The sequence below is a fragment of the Engraulis encrasicolus genome, chromosome 13 (genome assembly GCF_034702125.1).
Source record: "Engraulis encrasicolus isolate BLACKSEA-1 chromosome 13, IST_EnEncr_1.0, whole genome shotgun sequence".
In the NCBI taxonomy this organism is placed as follows: Eukaryota; Metazoa; Chordata; class Actinopteri; order Clupeiformes; family Engraulidae; genus Engraulis; species Engraulis encrasicolus.
Window position 1 is genome coordinate 48,322,042 of NC_085869.1, and position 19,202 is coordinate 48,341,243.

The 19,202-nt window shown below is 46.6% G+C and overlaps 1 protein-coding gene across 3 annotated transcripts in view; it reads left to right on the forward strand.

The window, feature by feature from the left end:
• ankrd44 (ankyrin repeat domain 44) overlaps nt 1–19,202 on the forward strand; it is a 45,125-nt gene that overhangs the window by 21,056 nt on the left and 4,867 nt on the right. For 2 of the 3 annotated variants that reach the window (XM_063214115.1, XM_063214117.1), the window contains exons 6-23: nt 434–521; nt 1,043–1,185; nt 2,375–2,587; nt 4,949–5,027; nt 5,428–5,542; nt 5,955–6,037; nt 8,369–8,486; nt 9,178–9,252; nt 9,642–9,782; nt 11,885–11,950; nt 12,587–12,698; nt 14,186–14,257; nt 14,521–14,722; nt 16,349–16,436; nt 16,651–16,768; nt 17,108–17,336; nt 17,903–17,990; nt 18,254–18,337. In XM_063214115.1, coding sequence (XP_063070185.1) covers nt 434–521; nt 1,043–1,185; nt 2,375–2,587; nt 4,949–5,027; nt 5,428–5,542; nt 5,955–6,037; nt 8,369–8,486; nt 9,178–9,252; nt 9,642–9,782; nt 11,885–11,950; nt 12,587–12,698; nt 14,186–14,257; nt 14,521–14,722; nt 16,349–16,436; nt 16,651–16,768; nt 17,108–17,336; nt 17,903–17,990; nt 18,254–18,337 — 2,114 coding nt within the window. The remainder of the gene's footprint in view (nt 1–433; nt 522–1,042; nt 1,186–2,374; nt 2,588–4,948; nt 5,028–5,427; nt 5,543–5,954; nt 6,038–8,368; nt 8,487–9,177; nt 9,253–9,641; nt 9,783–11,884; nt 11,951–12,586; nt 12,699–14,185; nt 14,258–14,520; nt 14,723–16,348; nt 16,437–16,650; nt 16,769–17,107; nt 17,337–17,902; nt 17,991–18,253; nt 18,338–19,202) is intronic. The other variant, XM_063214116.1, reaches the window with a different exon arrangement.

Here is a 19,202-nt window from a genome sequence, read left to right on the forward strand (position 1 = left end):
TCTCCTCTCCTCTCCTCCTGCCCCCTCTTTTCTCCTCTCCTCTCGTCTCCTCTTGCCCCCTCCTCTCCTGCCCCCTCCTCTCCTCTCCTCTCCTGCCCCCTCCTCTCCTCTCCTCTCCTCTCTCCTCTCCTCTCCTCTCCTCTCCCCTTCTCTCCTCTCCTCTCCTCTCCTCTCCTCTCTCTGGCTACACCCCGCTCCTGCCCCCTCTTTTCTCCTCTCCTCTCTTCCCCTCTCCTCTCCTCTCCTCCTGCCCCCTCCTCTCCTCTCCTCTCCTCTCCTCTCCTCTCCTGCCCCCTCCTCTCCTCTCCTCTCCTCTCCTCTCCTCTCCTCTCCTCTCCTCTCCTCTCCTCTCCTCTCCTCTCCTCTCCTCTCCCCTTCTCTCCTCTCCTTACCTCTCCTCTCCCTCCCTCTCCTCTCCTCTCCTGTGTCCTAGATGGTCAATCTGCTGCTTGCCAAAGGAGCCAACATAAACGCCTTCGACAAGAAAGACGGCCGGGCTCTCCACTGGGCAGCGTATAAGGGTAAGGCCACGTCTTGATTACGTAAAACAAAGTGTCCTCCATGTACACTCCCCATTTCCATATCTGTACTGATAATAAGCCCACAGTAGTCAGTGGTGTAGTCTACTTTTTTATGGTGGGTATACTGTATATTTGAGAATTTTTTTACGTGGGTATACTGTATATATTTGTGCTATTCAAAACAATGGATCAATCAATTTTAAGTGGGTATACTGAAATTTAGAAGTGGGCATACTCTGTATACCCGCGTTCTACGTAGACTACACCAATGACAGTAGTCATATCAAACTGATATTAATATGTGTGATTAGACATATGTGTAATGATGTGTGTAATGTCTTCTGTATTTATTCCCACTGGGATCAATAAATTACACTTTACTCTACTCTACTCTACTCTACTCTACTCTACTCTACTCTACTCTACTCTACTCTACTCTACTCTACTCTACTCTACTATCGTAAAATAGGGCTGTGACGATGTCCCATGATATGACCATTGTATCCTCTGCTCCTCTGCAGGTCACCTGGAAGTGGTGTGTCTGCTGGAGAGTCAGGGTGCGGAGGTGAGCTGCAAGGACAAGCGTGGCTACACCCCGCTGCACGCCGCCGCCTCCAACGGCCAGATCGCTGTGGTCAAGCACCTGCTCAACCTGTCTGTGGAGGTAGCTGACCACGACTGCACCAACATGCTGTACACACACTGTAGACACTTCACGTATTAGGCCCGGGGCATGCTTGCAACAGGATACGCGTGCTTGGGCATATTGCGCTTGAACGTCTTTATGTCAATTTTGCGTGCAGGAGAATACCTGGCATAAGGTACACAGACGCGTGCGTATGGTGCAATATTGACAAAGACGTTACGGACGATCTTCCGAACTTCCCTATTGAGTTTGCGGTAGAGCCAAACAATGGTGGAAAATATTAGTTAGATAGCCTGTTGGCTAATTGTCCGCTAGATGATACCTCCAGTATGTGCACAATGGTCTGGTCGTCGTGAAGCAAGTATGTGTACTCTCTCGCACACGGTTGCATGCAGTTTTAGGCACACTGCAAGCATGTCCCTGGCCTTATATTGTACTAGAAAATTAGGAATGAATGCTGTTGCTAACAGAACTTCACCAACATACAATACACCAGTGGATCTCAACCGTTTTAAACAAACACCCCTTCTGCCCTAGAGGCATGCGATCAAACTACACTCACTTAAATATTTAATATGTGTCCATATGTCTTCCTGTGTAGTGCACTGTATATAACACATGAATAACACACACCACATACTTATCTTAGGGGTTCAAGTCTCCATGCACATCCTCATGCACATCCCAGTACAGTTATTGTATGTACGTATCGTATATATGGAGTCAGTCAGTTGCTAGTAAGCCCAATGGCATTTAGGTATGTTAAAAGGAAATGACTACCATAGGTCACTTGACTTAACTGTGCTGTACATAGAATGCAATATAGTGTACATTGAATGCAAATGTACAGACTAGATTTTATACACACTCACACAAACACACATACGCATGCACACACACACACACACACTTGCACGCGTACGCACACACATGCGTACGCACACAGACGCGTACACACACACGCGCACACACGCGCACACACGCGCACACACGCGCACACACGCGCGCGCGCACACGCACACACACACACACACACACACACACACACACACACACACACACACACACACACACACACACACACACGTTGCACAATCTCTGCTGAGCTGGGCCTTTACCTTCTAACCCCCCTATGCCCCTCCTTCTGTGTCCCCCCGTAATGAACGTGCCTGTTCCTGTGCCCGTGGCGCTGGCCGATGGCGAGCAGATCGACGAGGCCAATGCCTTTGGCAACACGGCGCTGCACGTGGCCTGCTTCAACGGCCAGGACGCGGTGGTGAGCGAGCTGATCGACTACGGGGCCAACGTCAGCCAGCCCAACAACAAGGGCTTCACGCCGCTGCACTTCGCCGCCGCCTCCACGCACGGGGCCCTCTGCCTGGAGTTCCTCGTCAACAACGGGGCTGACGTCAACGTTCAGGTGGGTAGGACCTAGCCAGGCCACGCCCTCCTAGTGACGCAACACCTTCAGCATTGCTTCTAGTCAGGCCAGGAGCGATACAAATATCGTTTCTTAGTTCCAGAAAAATCGGGAACTCCTCCCACTTTTTCGGGAAGCAAACAACCATTAGCAAACGAAGGGAGGTGGGTTAACCATGCCATTTGGGAAATGTTAACTGTTATGCTCTTTGTCAGACCAAGTTTCAAAGAGATTTGAAAGTCGATGTTAATCAGGCTAGGTAGGACCAGGGAAGTCGACAGTTTGTCGGGGGGCCTTTCAGATCACTTTGTCCGGGGCCCCTGCCAAATCTGTCAGCGAGCCAGGGTAGAACAGACTACTGTAGTACAATAGAGAGGAGATGTCTCGCATGCCACAGTTAGCCTCGGTGGGCTAGTTAGTCTGGAGACCAGCATGCGTGGAGCCCTCTGCCTTGGAGTTCCTCATCAACCACGGGGCTGACGTCAACATTGTGACAATGGAGGGCATTTGGCTAAGGGTTTATACCACTTAATGTATGTCTGTATGTCTTTGTCTCTTCATTGGTCTGTTATTGGTCTTTTAGTATGTTTTTTTTCTATTAATATGTTTTTAGGTGGGTTGGTTTGAGCCATGCAGGGTCTTGATTAACAAAGATAGCCTGGAAAACAGCTCAATTTCCTTCACTACTTTGCATGTTTTTTTGTTTTGTATTTTTAAAAAAGCTTAAGACCCCCATTACAAGTTTGTTGTTGACACTAGCTTCAGTGGCAGTACAGAGCCAGTAGTCTGTTAATAACGGCTGTAGATTTTGACATTTCCAATTAAGCTGGGTGATTTAAAACACATGTTGCGTCTCGCACTGCCAACCTGAGATGTAGCTTCTGTCTTTGAAAGCAACTGGCTCGGCCTCACCTTATCTCTAAAGACTGGTCTTGACATATGCAACTTACCCAGGCGGAATGTTCCAGTCGATCATACCACGCAAAGTTGGCATTGTCACTATTGAACACCTTCTCTGTTTGACACCTGTTTGTGTGAGTCCTGTCAAGTAAACGCTGGACCGAACTGTATAGGGAGAATAATGGAGTGGAGCATATTGACAAGGCTCATAGACAGAATAGTTTGACAGAGCCCATGAATGCCAATCATTCTCTGTGAAGGCTGGTCTTTGTTAGAAAAAAACAAACCCTACCATGAATGGCTGTATGTTGACTGGAAACCCGCTTTCAAGGGCAGGAGGTCAGAGTCGTGAATGCCAGTTATAGAAAGTCAGTCTTTTACTAAACGTCTGTGCCTATATGTTGACTCAGACGAAAGTGTAAAGCCAAGTAAGCCTATGAGTTTTTCAAAGCTTGAGAAGACAAACACATATGATATGAATGAAGGTTTTCAAACATTTGAGGATGAAATTACATTCTGCCATCTCCTGTTTCTGTTGCCCTGTCGTGCCTGGCAGTTTTGTCATTGTACGGTGTCCTTGCCCTTCACACCTATCTCGGCTTTCTTCCACTTCTTTACTTTCTGCGGAATTCTTTTCATGCTGAGCTGTATTCCTCTTGGTCTTCTCTGTTCCTGTCGTGCTGCGGCACGTTATTCTTGTTGTTAATGTGAGACAGTGTTGTCACGCATACAGTACATGTACATCTTCATCTTCTCCTTCTCTTCTCTTCTCTTCTCTTCTCTTCTCTTCTCTTCTCTTCTCTTCTCTTCTCTTCTCTTCTCTTCTCTTCTCTTCTCTTCTCCTCTCGTCTCCTCTCGTCTCGTCTCGTCTCGTCTCGTCTCGTCTTCTCTCCTCTCCTCTCCTCTCCTCTCTCCTCTCTCCTCTTCTCTTCTCTTCTCTTCTCTTCTCTTCTCTTCTCTTCTCTTCACTTCTCTTCTCTTCTCTTCTCTTCTCTTCTCTTCTCTTCTCTTCTCTTCTCCTCTCCTCTTCTGTCTTGTCTTGTCTTGTTTTGTCTCCTCTTCTCTTCTCTTCTCTTCTCTTCTCTTCTCTTCTCTTCTCTTCTCTCCTCTCCTCTTCTCTCCTCTCCTCTCCTCTCCTCTCATCCTGTCTCGTCTCGTCTCGTCTCGTCTCCTCTCGTCTCCTCTCCACTCCTCTCCTCTCCTCTCTCTCCTCTCCTCTCCTCTCCTCTCCTCTCCTCTCCTCTCCTCTCCTCTCCTGTCTTGTCTTGTCTTGTCTTGTCTTGTCTTGTCTACTCTCCTCTCCTCTTCTCTTCTCTTCTCTTCTCTTCTCTTCTCTTCTCTTCTCTTTTCTTCTCTTCTCTTCTCTTCTCTTCTATCCTCTCCTGCTGTTGTGACGGTTTTGTCACTCCTACGTCTTCTTCTTGGGTGGCCTCTATAAGAGTGTCTTTCTCTTCTCTTCAGAGTCGTGATGGCAAGAGTCCACTGCACATGACAGCTGTTCATGGGCGATTCACACGCTCACAGACCCTCATCCAAAACGGTGAGATAGGAATCTGATGTTTGTGTGTGTCTGTTTGTGTCTGTGAGTGTGCGTGTGCGTGTGCGTGTGTGTGTGTGTGTGTGTGTGTGTGTGTGTGTGTGTGTGTGTGTGTGTGTGTGTGTGTGTGTGTGTGTGTGTGAGTGTGTATGTGTGTGTGTGTGTGTGTGTGTGTGTGAGTGTGTGTGTGTGTGTGCATGTGTCTGTGTGTAAATTGTGATAAATATGTTATAGTTACACGGAATGCAAAATGTTGAAAGTGCTATGTAATTACATTATAACTTAGCTAGTTGCGTAAAGTCATGCCAATGATTGGGCCATTATTAGATAGCACAGTGTTTAATATTGGCCATTGTTTAATATTAACTGTGGTATAAAATATTGTGGTAATGTGTAATATTAGGTGGAGAGATCGACTGCATGGACAAGGATGGGAACACCCCACTGCACATAGCAGCTCGCTTTGGCCACGAACTCCTAATCAACACACTCATCACCAGTGGAGCTGACTGCACAAGGTGTGTGAGTGTGTGTGAGTGTGTGTGAGTGTGTGCGTGCGTACGTGCGTGCGTGAGGGCGAGCGGGCGGATGTGCGGGCGGCGTGCGGGCGTCAGTGCGTGTGTACGCGTCCGGGCATGTGTGTGTGTTAGTGCGTGCGTGCTTGCAGACGGGCGTGTGTGAGTGTGTGTGTGTGTGTGTGTGTGTGTGTGTGTGTGTGTGTGTGCGTGCGTGTGTGCATACGTGTGTGTGTGCATGTATGTGTGTGTGTGTGTGTGCGTGAGTGCGCATGTGCGCCTGCTTCTCATTAGTTTACCATTGATAAAGTGTTTTTTGAAAGTCATCGGTGTAGTACAAAAGCTTAGAGTTCATCAATGCGGTATTGTGTAGATTTGTCATTATGCTTGCTACAGAGTTTCCTTTTTCTTTCAGGCGCGGGGTGCACGGAATGTTCCCTCTGCACTTGGCGGCACTGAACGCCCATGCTGACTGCTGCCGGAAGCTTCTATCCTCAGGTACCTGGCCTGGCTACTGGCTGGAGCCAACTTACTGTACCTTTGAGCAGTACAGTTTTTCTTGATTGCTTACACACAATTTTCGGAATCAGTTCTCGAATTCTCAAAACTCTACACACAAATCTCCAAACCTCACACACAACGGGCAAAACTCTTCACTACCTCTGAAAAAATGCACGTCTTGTCTCAAAACAATGTACTCTCTTCTAAAAAGGTCATTTTGTTCTCAAATGACACACACAAACTGTCATTTTAATACACTCTTATGTGAACCATTGAACACTAATATGCACAAGGTAAAACTCTATACTCAACTTGACACACAGTAGAAACTTATTTTCTTCAGTGTTCTACTCACTCAGTGAGTGTTCTACTCACTGAAGAGGGTATTTTTCTGTAGTAAAATACTGAAATATTGTTTTTAGACTTGGAGTGCACAGATGTGTGTATATTTTACATATTCTTCTGACATTTAAAAAATTGCACAAATGTATTGTAAAATATTGGGTAACCACATGAAAGTGATCTCCTGTATAACATATTTTGGAATTCAAAACTAAACAAATGTGTTTTCTCACTGCTTTCACTCATGTTTTCATCAATATCACATACAAGGTGTGTCCTTATGGGGTGATGATTTCAGATTGTAAACCGGTATGAAGAGAGTCTGCCCATGTGATGAGGAAGTGAACAAAGTATGGCGGTTGATTTTAGTATTTTGAATGACAGTGTGTTCAATGCGACAACCAGGGATTTCCTTCATTGAAAATTGTGTGTAATCCAGATAAGTGTGTAGTGGTTTGAAAAGAGTGTGTTTTAATACTGAAATATGAGTGTAAATAAGGAATTGTGTTTAGTGTTCAGTGACATTGGTTGGGAGTTGGGAAATGGGTGAGATGTTATGAGAATTGTGTGTGAAGTACCAGAAATAGTGTGGAAGCAATCGAGAAAAACTGTAAATATGAGTATATTTGTGAATGCTTTCATGAGTAGTCATGAAAAGAAAAGAAAACAAATTGATGTGAATGGGCAGTGTGCATTTTGAAAACCAAATGACTTAAATGACTTAATACTTGACCTTTAAGGCATGTCATCATAGATTACTACTCCAGTGTTTGTTTTCATTTGTTAATATGAATTCCTTAATCTATTAGTGCTCAGACTTATATGCAAGCCTCGGCAAATATAACAAGATTAGGCTGTGTGCCAGAAAAACAGATCTCTGTGCTTGGGACCAAGCACCTGGTCTTTATCATTATCTGTTTCCAAGCCATTTTACTTCCTTGTCTGTGTTTAATCCGTTTATCTCCAGTACTTACTGTGTCTTTAAAATATAACTGTCTCAGAGGGCCTGTAGAGCACCTGTCCTTGTCAATGTTGGGAAAGTTACTCAAAAACTGTAATGGATTACTGATTACACGTTACTGTCTTTTCAAAACAATCCCTTACACTACAATATTATTATATTTGAAACGTAAAACATTTCACTACTTTAGCTACTCTCGCCAAAATAACTTAATGTGGATCTCGCAATTTACAGTGTAAATCAAGCTCATGAGTCATGACTCTTTCACCTCCCATCCAGGAGGTGTTTTGGCAGCATGCAGACCAAAAAGTAGCAGGTTCAGGAATAGCTTCTTTCTGACCCACCACACTAAACACCATTAAAATCCAAGTTACAGTAAAACGTATTGTAATTTAATTCACTAGCATTTGTAACTGTAGTATATATTCCACCCCCCCCCCCCCAATCCCTTACATTACTTAGTGACAGCAAAAAGTAATGCATTACAGCAATCAATTACTTTTGTAACTGGTTACTCCCAACACTGGTCCTTGTGTATCTGTTTCAGCACAACCCTTGCATGCATGGAGAAGCTTGCACATACAGTACCTGTTACCTGTGTCTGGATTTCACTGCAGGCCGCCTTCCTTCCCACACTAACACCTGTGTCTCTCTCCTCTCCTGTGTGTCTCTCTCTCTCCTCCCACCTCCCCTCTGCTCCCTCCTTGTGTTTCGCCTCTTCCTCCTCCTCCTCCTCCTCCTGGTCTTGGCTGTACACTGTGCCTGTCTGTCTCTGGGGGTTGTCTTGTCCTCCTTTCCTCATCTACTCTTTGCTGCCACTATTTCCTCCTCATCTCTCTCCTATCCTCTCCTCTCCTTGGCTCTCTTCTCTTCTTCGTTTACCTCTCCTCTCCTCTTCTGCCATCTCCTCTGCTCTATTTTCCTCCTCTTTTCTTTGCTTTCCTCTCCTCTCTTCTCCTCTTCCCCTTACGTTTCCTCTCCCCCTCTCCTCTCTTCTCCCCTGCTCTACTCTCTCTGGCCCACAGGGCGGCGCTATACTATAATGTGCCCCCTCAGTAATGACTCGGTCCTGTCTGCAGGCTTCCAGATAGACACCCCCGACAGCCTGGGCAGGACCTGTCTGCACGCCGCCGCCGCAGGGGGGTGAGTAGCGCATTGTGTGTGTGTGTGTGTGTGTGTGTGTGTGTGTGTGTGTGTGTGTGTGTGTGTGTGTGTGTGTGTGTAGCGAAGTTACCCAGCTGAGACTCAAACCCGGACCTTCTGGGGTAGTAAAATGGGGCTCTGACCGCTACACCAAAGAGCCAGGCTCGTTGGCCTGACAGTCAGAACACACCCACAACCCTAGTGATGGTCACTCCATCACAGTGTGTGTGTGTGTGTGTGTGTGTGTGTGTGTGTGTGTGTGTGTGTGTGTGTGTGTGTGTGTGTGTGTGTGTGTGTGTGTGTGTGTGTGTGTGTGTGTGTGTGTGTGTGTGTGTGTGTGTGTGTGTGTGTAGCAGTGTAATATGGGAGAGAGGAAGTGCGTGCTTGCATGAGTGTGTGCATGCGCGTGTGCGTGCGTGCGTGCATGACTGAGTGCATGAGTGAATGCGTGAGTGCGTGCATGCATGTGCATGGCACTGTCTTGGGTTGTGTGCTAGGGAGGAAGAGTGACAGTGTGAGTGAAAACGGAAGTGTCTGTGTGAAAGTCATTGCCAGCCTTGATCTAATGATCTATCTAATTGATCCATGTTTGTTTACAAGTTTACAAGTTTCTCACACTTGTGTCCTTTTTCTGTCCATCCTCCCCCCCCTCCCCCCCTCCCCCCCTCCCCCCTCTCTATCTCCTTCTCAGAAATGTTGATTGTGTGAAACTGCTCCTCAGTGGATCTAGTGGAGCTGACCACAACAGGAGAGATAACTGTGGCAGGTGAGTGTGTGTGTGTGTGTGTGTGTGTGTGTGTGTGTGTGTGTGTGTGTGTGTGTGTGTGTGTGTGTGTGTGTGTGTGTGTGTGTGTGTGTGTGTGTGTGTGTGTGTGTGTGTGTGTGTGTGTGTGTGTGTGTGTGTGTGTACCGTACCTGTGTGAACATGTGTATATGTGTCTCCTCAGGACCCCCTTAACTATGCGGCTGTGTGTGTGTGTGTGTGTGTGTGTGTGTGTGTGTGTGTGTGTGTGTGTGTGTGTGTGTGTGTGTGTGTGTGTGTGTGTGTGTGTGTGTGTGTGTGTGTGTGTGTGTGTGTGTGTGTGTGTGTGTGTGTGTGTGTGTGTGTGTGTATGTACCGTACCTGTGTGAACATGTGTATGTGTGTCTCCTCAGGACCCCTCTCCACTATGCGGCTGCCAATCGTCACTTCCAGTGCCTGGAGACCCTGGTGGCCTGTGGTACTTGCATTAACGCCACTGACCAGTGGGGGCGCTCTGCTCTGCACTACGCTGCTGCCTCTGACCTGGACAGGAGGTAGGCTACAACAAGCGCATCACCTTTGTGACCCTTTAAATGTAGAGAAGGGGCGCAGGGTGCTGCACAAAACAATATAACTTAAGGGAAATAAGAAATAATATTTTTTGGAAATAATAAACAATATTTTCTAACAGGACAGCCGTGGCTTAGTAGTTAGAGAGTTGGTCTTTCAATCTAGGGGTTGCCAGTTCGAATCCCCCCTGACCTCTCCTCTCCCTACATCTCCATCCATAGCTGAAGTGCCCTTAAGCAAGGCACCTAACCCCACATTGCTCCAGGGACTGTAACCAATACCCTGAAAAATAGTAGTTGTAAGTCGCTTTGAATAGATGAAAGCTTTAGCTAAGTGCAATGTAATGCAATATTTCGGATGCTCAGTCCTCCATCAAGTGATGGAGGACTGAGCATCCGACATGTTGTGCCATTAAATATTTGGGAGTATAGAACAGTGTTTGGGGATATTTATTATTTCTTTTGTGTGACCCTTGACAGAGAAATTTCTTTTTGTGGCATCTTTGATAGCCGTTATGAGAGCTGCATGTGCTGCATGTCGGAAATACTGCATACTGAAAGTAGTTATTCTTGAATATTATTTTCCCGCACTACTGCTGTGAAACTGCAGGGTTTTTTTAGGGCAGTACAACATGTTTTTTGCAAAGCAACACTTTGCTATGCTTAGACACATTTGCTGACGAGTGACTGAGTCAGAGATAGTGGGCCAGTGCTTTTATTTACATGTAAATTGACTGCCAGCTCACAACACGAGGCGGTTTGACTTTCCAGGGGGTATAATCTGCACTTGATGTCAGTGTTGCCAGATTTGTCTGATCAAAACCCGCCCAAAAGGTTCTCAAAAACCGCCAAAATACGCTAAATTCCACCCAATTTCAACAAATTGCATTGGTTTCTATGGGCACAAAACGGCTTAAAAAAACGGCAAATGGCAATTTTTTTCCCGTTTTTACCCGCAGACGGCCATCCCAAGTAGCCCAATTGGGCGGGGACCCGCCCACTCTGGCAACACTGCTTGATGTGTCCCAAAACAAGAGTATACTGTGCAGCCCCCATACCTCAAAACATACTGTAGTCTCTCTCTCTCTCTCTCTCTCTCTCTCTCTCTCTCTCTCTCTCTCTCTCTCCACTAGTACAGGGCCTGTATAACCTGCTGTCTGTTGCCACGGCAACCTAAAGCTATTTTTATAGCTGTGTGTGATGGCGTGCGTGGCGGGGTACAGCCGTGTTTTTTTATTTTTAAGCAGGGGCAGCTGTTAATGCCACATGGCCACCACAGAGACAAGACCTTGACGCCTGGGGCTAAATGCTTAATTAATTGTGACTGACATGTCAGATCGCAATATTGGATTTGTCAAATATCATTGTACAGGAAGTAGTTCAATGGGAGCAATAGTTGTTGAAATGTTGGTGTGATGTAGTGATTGGCCACAGAGTTTAAACTTAAGTACTGTTGGATATAAGTTGAATGTATGGGACGGGTCAATGAGGTTTTAATAGTATCCTTCATCAGGGTGGTGCAACCACAGCTAATGCTACTATTATATGGATTAAAATGTTTTTGTTTGTTGTTAGTGGAGTATCTAAGCATATCCATTGCAGTACGTCAATTACTAATGACTTATTAATTCATGGGCATTAGCTGTGGTTATACCAGACGTCTGAGCCCAAAAAAACGTCATTGACCCATAAGCTGGTCATCAATACTGTTAAGACCACAAGCCGACTGGCATGCACTTACGCTAATACTGTTACAGTACTTAACACAGTTAATATTACTGCCATAGTTGTCTTGAAAATAATTAGCTTTCTAGTCTGTGTTAAGGGAATGCTGCAAGCAACAATGCAAAAGTAATTAAATAACAATGTACAAATTCAGACATAAATCTAGTATACTCAATATAATTGCTACTTGGGGTATGTGTTGGGGTGTTTTATCATGAAGTTATTGTCGTTATTGTGCTACGCTCCTCACATTGTCAGAAGCGGTGTGCGGAGGCCCTTATTCTGTGCACACTAGTGTGGTAGTAGATATTGAGTGATGTGTGTACCCTGTGTGTAAATGTCTTACATGTGTGTGTTTGCAGGCGACGAGTGGTGATAGACCCAGAGAGTGAAGGAGTCCAAGCAGACAGAGAGAAAGAGGCTGCACTGTGAGTTTAATCTCCTCTTTTATTTTATTTTATTTTCTTTTCTTTTCTTTTCTTTTCTTTTCTTTTCTTCTCTTTTCTTCTCTTCTCTTCTCTTCTCTTCTCTTCTCTTCTCTTCTCTTCTCTTCTCTTCTCTTCTCTTCTCTTCTCTTCTCTTCTCTTCTCTTCTCTCCTCCTGTCCTCTCTTCGTAAAGGAAAGGTTATTTTCTACTCTTCACTAGGCTGTTCCGTCCATTCGTTCTCGTTCTCTATTTATTGCTGTTTAATAGGGTCCCTCAGACTCAATAAAGGGTGACTGTTATCTGGCAGTTATGTAAGAGTCTATTTGAATGCAATTAAACAGCAGCAGAGCTATCAAACAGCACTATTTGCATCTGGACTACTTCACTTCAATATGCATGTACACACACAGGTGCAAGCACTAACGCACGCACGCACGCACGCACGCACACACACACACACACACACACACACACACACACACACACACACACACACACACACACACACACACACACACACACACACACACACACACACACACACACACACACACAAACACACACACGCAGGTACCTGTTTGCGATGTAGGAAGCTATTATTAGCTCTATGTGACTATATGTGTGTGTGGTTGCCTAGGTGCCTAGAGTTTCTGCTTCAGAGCGGCGCCACGGCCTCGCTAAAGGACAAGCAGGGCTACAACCCAGTGCACTACGCCGCTGCCTACGGACACAGGAACTGCCTCAAACTGGTGAGTGCGAAAACTACTATGCAGTAGCTTAGTGACCTTGCATGCACACCATTATACAGCTGAACATAGAGTAGGTCTATGGGCAGGTAGAAGTACACTTGCAAGCATACAAATACATAGCAGACCATAGTGGAGATACATTTGTCCTGTACACTTCCACATTTTACCTGCTGCTGATATATCAGGGCTACAAGTCACTCTGCATTATGCCACTGCCTACGGGTACAGGAACTGCCTCAAACTGGTGAGAACACCACTGTGCACACATGCATTCATACACATTAAACCATGCTTAGCAAGTGTATAGGCAAGTGGAAGTACACTCCTGTACAGACACAGGAACTGACTCAAACTAGTGAGTGAAAAACTACTGTGTGCACTCAGGCATCATCTACAGTAGCTTAGTGAATGGGTAGGTGGGAAGTACACTTGCATGCACACCAATATACAGCTGAACATAGACAAGGCCTATGGGCATGTAGAAGTACACTTGCGCGTTAAGTCATACATAGCAGATCATAGTGGATGGGCGAGTGGAAATACATTTGTCCTGTATTCTTCCATATTTTACCTGCTGCCGATATGTCAGGGTTACAACTCTGTGCTCTGCGAGTTTGGACACAGGAACTGCCTCAAGCTGGTGAGAAAACTCCTGTGCATTATCCAGCTTAGCGAATGGGTGTATGTGTAAGTACATACTGTCCTGCACATAAAACCATGCGTTGCGTATGAATGCTGGAAGTAACCTTGTTCTGTATGCATACGCTTTTTACCTGTGGCTCATATGTTAGGGCTCGGTCACTGTCAGAAATCTTAAATCCCATGAACAATATAACATGAATTCATCTCTCTCAGTGCCAGGGTCAGATAATCATCCTATACTTGGGTGGGGATGGGGGGGTAGCTGTGTCACTCCATGCTAAGGCCCCCCACATATGGCCTTGTATGCCCTGTCATCCTGTCATAACCTTCCACATTCCACCTGCTGCGCTGCTCATATATCCGCTCCACATAACATAACAGTAGTGTGTTAAGTTGAGGCACACTTCACACCCTCTCATATGTCTAGTTGCCACTGGGATGGTGACACATGGTCAGCTTGAGGCTTTCAAGCAAGACAACCATGGAAATGATGAAAATGGGTCCAAGACAAGAGGAAGAAGAAACAGTAGTGACTTGTAGTGGACAGTAATCACAGAAATGTGTGCAAACATTGACAAACTGCGGCAAGTGAAAAAAATTTTTTTTTCAAAAGTGTGCCACCTGCTGGTCAAAGATATTATAGCCACTTGCATTGTTAAAATATCACAACTATGAAGTGAAAGTGCTTCCAAATACACACATGCATGCACACACACACTCACTCTCTCTCTCTCTCACACACACATACACACACAGTATGACAGCACCGGCATTACACTGCTGGAAAGAAAGGTAATAGAGTTATACGGTCCGAGAACTGTTTGACATTGTGTTGTCTTTGGCAGCTGCTGGATCGCGATGAGAATCATGAGGAAGAGACAGAGGCCTCAGTCACCAAGAGCCCCCTGCACCTGGCGGTGAGTAGGCCTATCTGTACATACTTAAAACATCGACGTTTGTCAGTAAAGTGAATTGGCACAGTGGGCCCCCAGCCTATTTGAAAAAACTCCTGCACACTGACCATTTAGCTGTTTTTCTTTAATGAACAACGTTTCGGTCCTAGACCTTCATCTGGCAAACTCTGTGCCCCCCCGTGTGTGCGTGTGTGTGTATTTGAGTGCATCAACATTTTATGTGTATATATTTCTATGTGTGTGTGTGTGTGTGTGTGTGTGGTTAGGCCTACCATGGGCATGCGCAGGCCCTGGAGGTGCTGCTGGAGCGTCCATGTGAGGTGGACCAGAGGAACGAGCTGGGCCGGACCCCGCTGGCCCTGGCGGCCCTCAGGGGCCACACCGACTGCGCCCTCACGCTGCTCAGCCACGGGGCCTCGCCACGCACCACCGACGAGCCCCGCGCACGCACGCCCATACACCTACCAGGTATAGTAGAGTATACGGTATACACAGTACACACCCACACACCTAGTAACTGTTAAGCCATACACCTACCAGGTAGAGTACAGTATACTGAACACACATTGCCATACACCTACCAGGTAGAGTAGAGTATATGGTATATACACACGCAAGTTGTCCGGATATGCTGTTTTTGCATTATATTTGTGAAAGAGAGGTGGGGACAAGCTAGGTTTATCTGAAAAGTGGTATGGACATGTCCCCCCTCCCCTAAAATTACACCCACACACCTAGTAACTGTCCTCTTAAGCCATACACATAGCAGGTAGAGTACAGATACTAAACACGCTTGATACACCTACCAGGTATAGTACTGTACAGTAGATTAGATTAGATTGCCTTTATTGTCCCAGAGGGAAATTTGTTTTCACCACCGTCAAAGACATGTTACAAGCCAACATTAAGACATGAAACAGATAGCAGTACACTATTGAAATACACAGGGACAAACATAAGGACATCACATGCAATATACTGTACATTCATACACATAGACATACTCACACCTTCATACACACATTCACCTGTACATGCACACTCCAACACATGTACTCATACAACATACTATATACAGTACATTATATTATGGTATATGGTATATACACATCTACACACCTAGCAACCGTCCTGTTCACCCATACAGCTTCTACTGTATACGCTACACCCATACACCTAGCAAGTAGCTATGGCAATCTACACCGATTCATTCACCTAGCTGGTAGCCATAGCAACTGCACAGACATACACCTAGCAGGTCGAGGATAGATACTGTAATGTCCACTCAAACACAGTGATGAAAGTAGAGGGGTGCGCTCAGGTAAGCAGCATCAGTATAACATTTACAGCTGGTGCCTAGTATTAAAATGTCCACAAACAACAGTCCATGTGCCTTGACTCTCTGTGTGCATTCAGTTGGAGTGGTTTTGTTTACGTAAAACTCTATGGCATCTCTCAGCGGCAGGAGGCTTAATCTTTTAGAGTTATGTCAGCATGGGAGTGAGTCCTGTGACTTGCAACTAGCGACAGGCAACTTAACAAGGCCATCAGCTGACCAACAGCACGCCATTACTGACTTATTATCCTCTGTAAACAAGTCCCTCCTGACGTCTTGGCATTGCCTGGAGCAGGGCCGCTGAGAGCTTTGTCAGGGCCCGGGATAAGGTTATCTGATGGTCCCCCCTCCTCAATACATGCAATGTAATGAGGACCCAATTCTGCAGCACCTCCCACCCCCTCCCTCCCTGGCCTGGGAAAACTGACCCCTTTGTACCCCCCTGTCGGCTTCCCTTTCCGTCCAGTTCTGTGCTGTTTATGCCCAGAGCTATTCACAGTAAACTTCACTGAGTCTGGACACCTTCCATAGGTATATGTTCTGTTTGTAGTCTGCCTTAAAGTGTAACTAGCTAACGGAAATCCCTTCCTTTTCTCTACATCTCCCTTTCTCTCTCCTTTGTGTTGGATGAAATGAACTTCACTGAGACAGGAAGGGCATCAATATTATTATAGTATATCATTATAGTATATTACACGGTGTATAGTGGAGTTACATACCGGTACACAGTGCCTATCTCTTGTTCTCTTCTTCCACAGTGATGAATGGGCACACGTCGTGCGTGCGCCTCCTGCTGGAGGACTCTGATAATGCAGATCTGGTGGACGCCACAGACTCTCAGGGACAGTGAGTGACACTATGTATCTTCTAGCCACTGGACCACACAAGACATACACATAACCTCACAAGACTGTTGCAAGTGCCATGCATGTGGAGCATAACGTGTGTGTGTGTGTGTGTGTGTGCGTGTGTGTGCGTGTGTGTGCGTGTGCGTGTGCGTGTGCGTGTGCGTGTGCGTGTGCGTGTGCGTGTGCGTGCGTGCGTGCGTGTGTGTGTGCAGGACTCCTTTGATGCTGGCGGTGGCGGGGGGTCATGTGGACGCTGTGACTCTGCTGCTGGAGAGGGAGGCCAGTGTGGACCTGACTGACAACCAGGGCCTCACCGCACTACACCTCGGGGTCCGTTTACAACCTAGTTTTCCTTCCTCAACCCTCCTTTCGCCTCTCTCCTCCCCCCTCTCTTTCTTCGTTTTTTCATTCCTCATTCACCCTCTCTCTCTCTTTCCCATACTAATTTGTGTATGTGTGTGTGTGTGTGTGTGTGTGTGTGTGTGTGTGTGTGTGTGTGTGTGTGTGTGTGTGTGTGTGTGTGTGTGCGTGCGTACATGCGTGTGTGTGTGTGTGTGTGTGTTCACTGTGTGTGTGTGTGTGTGTGTGTGTGTGTGTGTGTGTGTGTGTGTGTGTGTGTGTGTGTGTGTGTGTGTGTGTGTGTGTGTGTGTGTGTGTGTGTGTGCACAGCTGCTGAGCGGCCAGGAGGAGTGTGTGCAGTGCCTGTTGGAGCAGGAGGCCTCAGTGCTGATCGGGGACAGCAGGGGGCGCACTGCCCTGCACCTGGCGGCCGCGCGGGGCCACGCCTCCTGGCTCAGCGAGCTGCTCAGCATCGCCTGTGCCGAGCCGCCCCTCCCAGAGCCCGCAGCCTTCAGGGACCAGCACGGATACACGCCCCTGCACTGGGCCTGCTACAACGGTCAGTAGCCCCCCCCTAACGCTGTCAGTACAGACTAGTAGTAGTAGAGGAGCACTGTGTTAAGTTTAGGGTTAGGTATGTGGAGTGTAACCCGCCCCTGCCAGAGCACTGATATGGATATGGATGATATGGATATGATATGGATCAATATGGGCAGTCATGGGTGAGCGGTTAGGGCGTCAGACTTGCATCCCAGAGGTTGCCGGTTCGACTCCCGACCCGCCAGGTTGGTGGGGGGAGTAATCAACCAGTGCTCTCCCCCATCCTCCTCCATGACTGAGGTACCCTGAGCATGGTACCGTCCCACCGCACTGCTCCCCATGGGGCGTCACTGAGGGTTGCCCCCTTGCACGGGTGAGGCATAAATGCAATTTCGTTGTGTGCAGTGTTCACATGTGTGCTGTGGAGTGCTGTGTCATAATGACAATGGGAGTTGGAGTTTCCCAATGGGCTTACACTTTCACTTTCAATATGAAGTTTAGCTTTTGCAGATTTCTGGAATACAGTAATGTTAAAACCACGCAGGATTAATGTTTAGTTTTCTCTTCTCTCTGTCTCTTTCTTAGGCCATGAGGGGTGTGTGGAGGTATTGCTGGAGCAGAAAGGCTTTCAGAGTTTTGATGGCAACCCCTTCACGGCTCTGCACTGTGCTGTGTGAGTATCAGAGCCTTAAATTAACATCTGCCAACTGACCAAATGCTGGTGGCTGGTAGAAAAGACAACTTACTAGCCATATTGCCTGGTGATGAAAAAATGGCAATTTTTAGGCCCGGTGACTATGACCACCCCTATTCAACCCCAGGCTTCCAAAATGATCTTGTTATCGGATCTCAATCTGTCTTTTACAGCCTGTCTCTCTCCAGCTGTCTCTCTCTCTTTCCAAATTCAAATCATGCCCCCCTCTCTCTCTCCCTCAGGTTAAATGACCATGAGCCGTGTGCTACTCTGCTCCTGGAGGCTCTGGGCTCAGACATTGTCAACTGCCAGGATGCCAAGGGCCGGTAAGCCTTCATTAGGCCTATCATATGTAAGGGTTAACGTTCGGCGAGAAGGTCGCTACAGTGGAATAGCAGCACGACAGAGAGAATCTTTAGACCCCGACGCGGAGCGGAGGGGTCTTGTTCTCTCTGAAGTGCTGCTATTCCACAAAGCGACCGACTCGCCGAAAGTTAACCCGCTTATTATATGGATATACTTAAATGATTCACACATGGCGGGGACATTTCTTTAGACCTATTTAATGTTAAGATTGTTGCTGCGCAAAACAAAACAGTGCCGTTGTGGAACACCGCTAGGCAACAGCTAGGTAGCCAGGACAACAGGTGTTGTCTATCACAGCAGCTGATTAGAGTGACAAAAGACCGGACCCCCTGCGGAGTGATATGAAACATTCGCTTTAGCCACTGACTTGTATACAAGCCAGTGGCTTTAGCAGTGAACGTCTTGTTGCCATTGACAGCGGTAGCCAGGACAACGGGTGCTGTCTATCACAGCAGCTGATTAGAGTCTTGTTGAAAAGTCGCTTTAGCAGTGAAAAGTCTTGTTGCCATTGACAGCGGTCTGTTATAGACCAACCCGTCCGTTATCGAAAAATAACAGACGTCCGAACGTTGGGGAGCCCCGTTGAAATGAATGGAGCATTCGACAGATGACGTCACAACCATATAATAATACATGTTTAATGTAGCTAGTTATATCATGTCATATCTTGTATATATGTACAGTACAGCTGAAGGGGTACCTATCTAGACCTTTTACCTCATTCCTTAACAATTTTATAAAAGGCTCCGCTGTACATAATTAAATAATGTATTATTCATTTATTATTATATGGTGTGACGTCATCGGTCGAATGCTCCATTCATT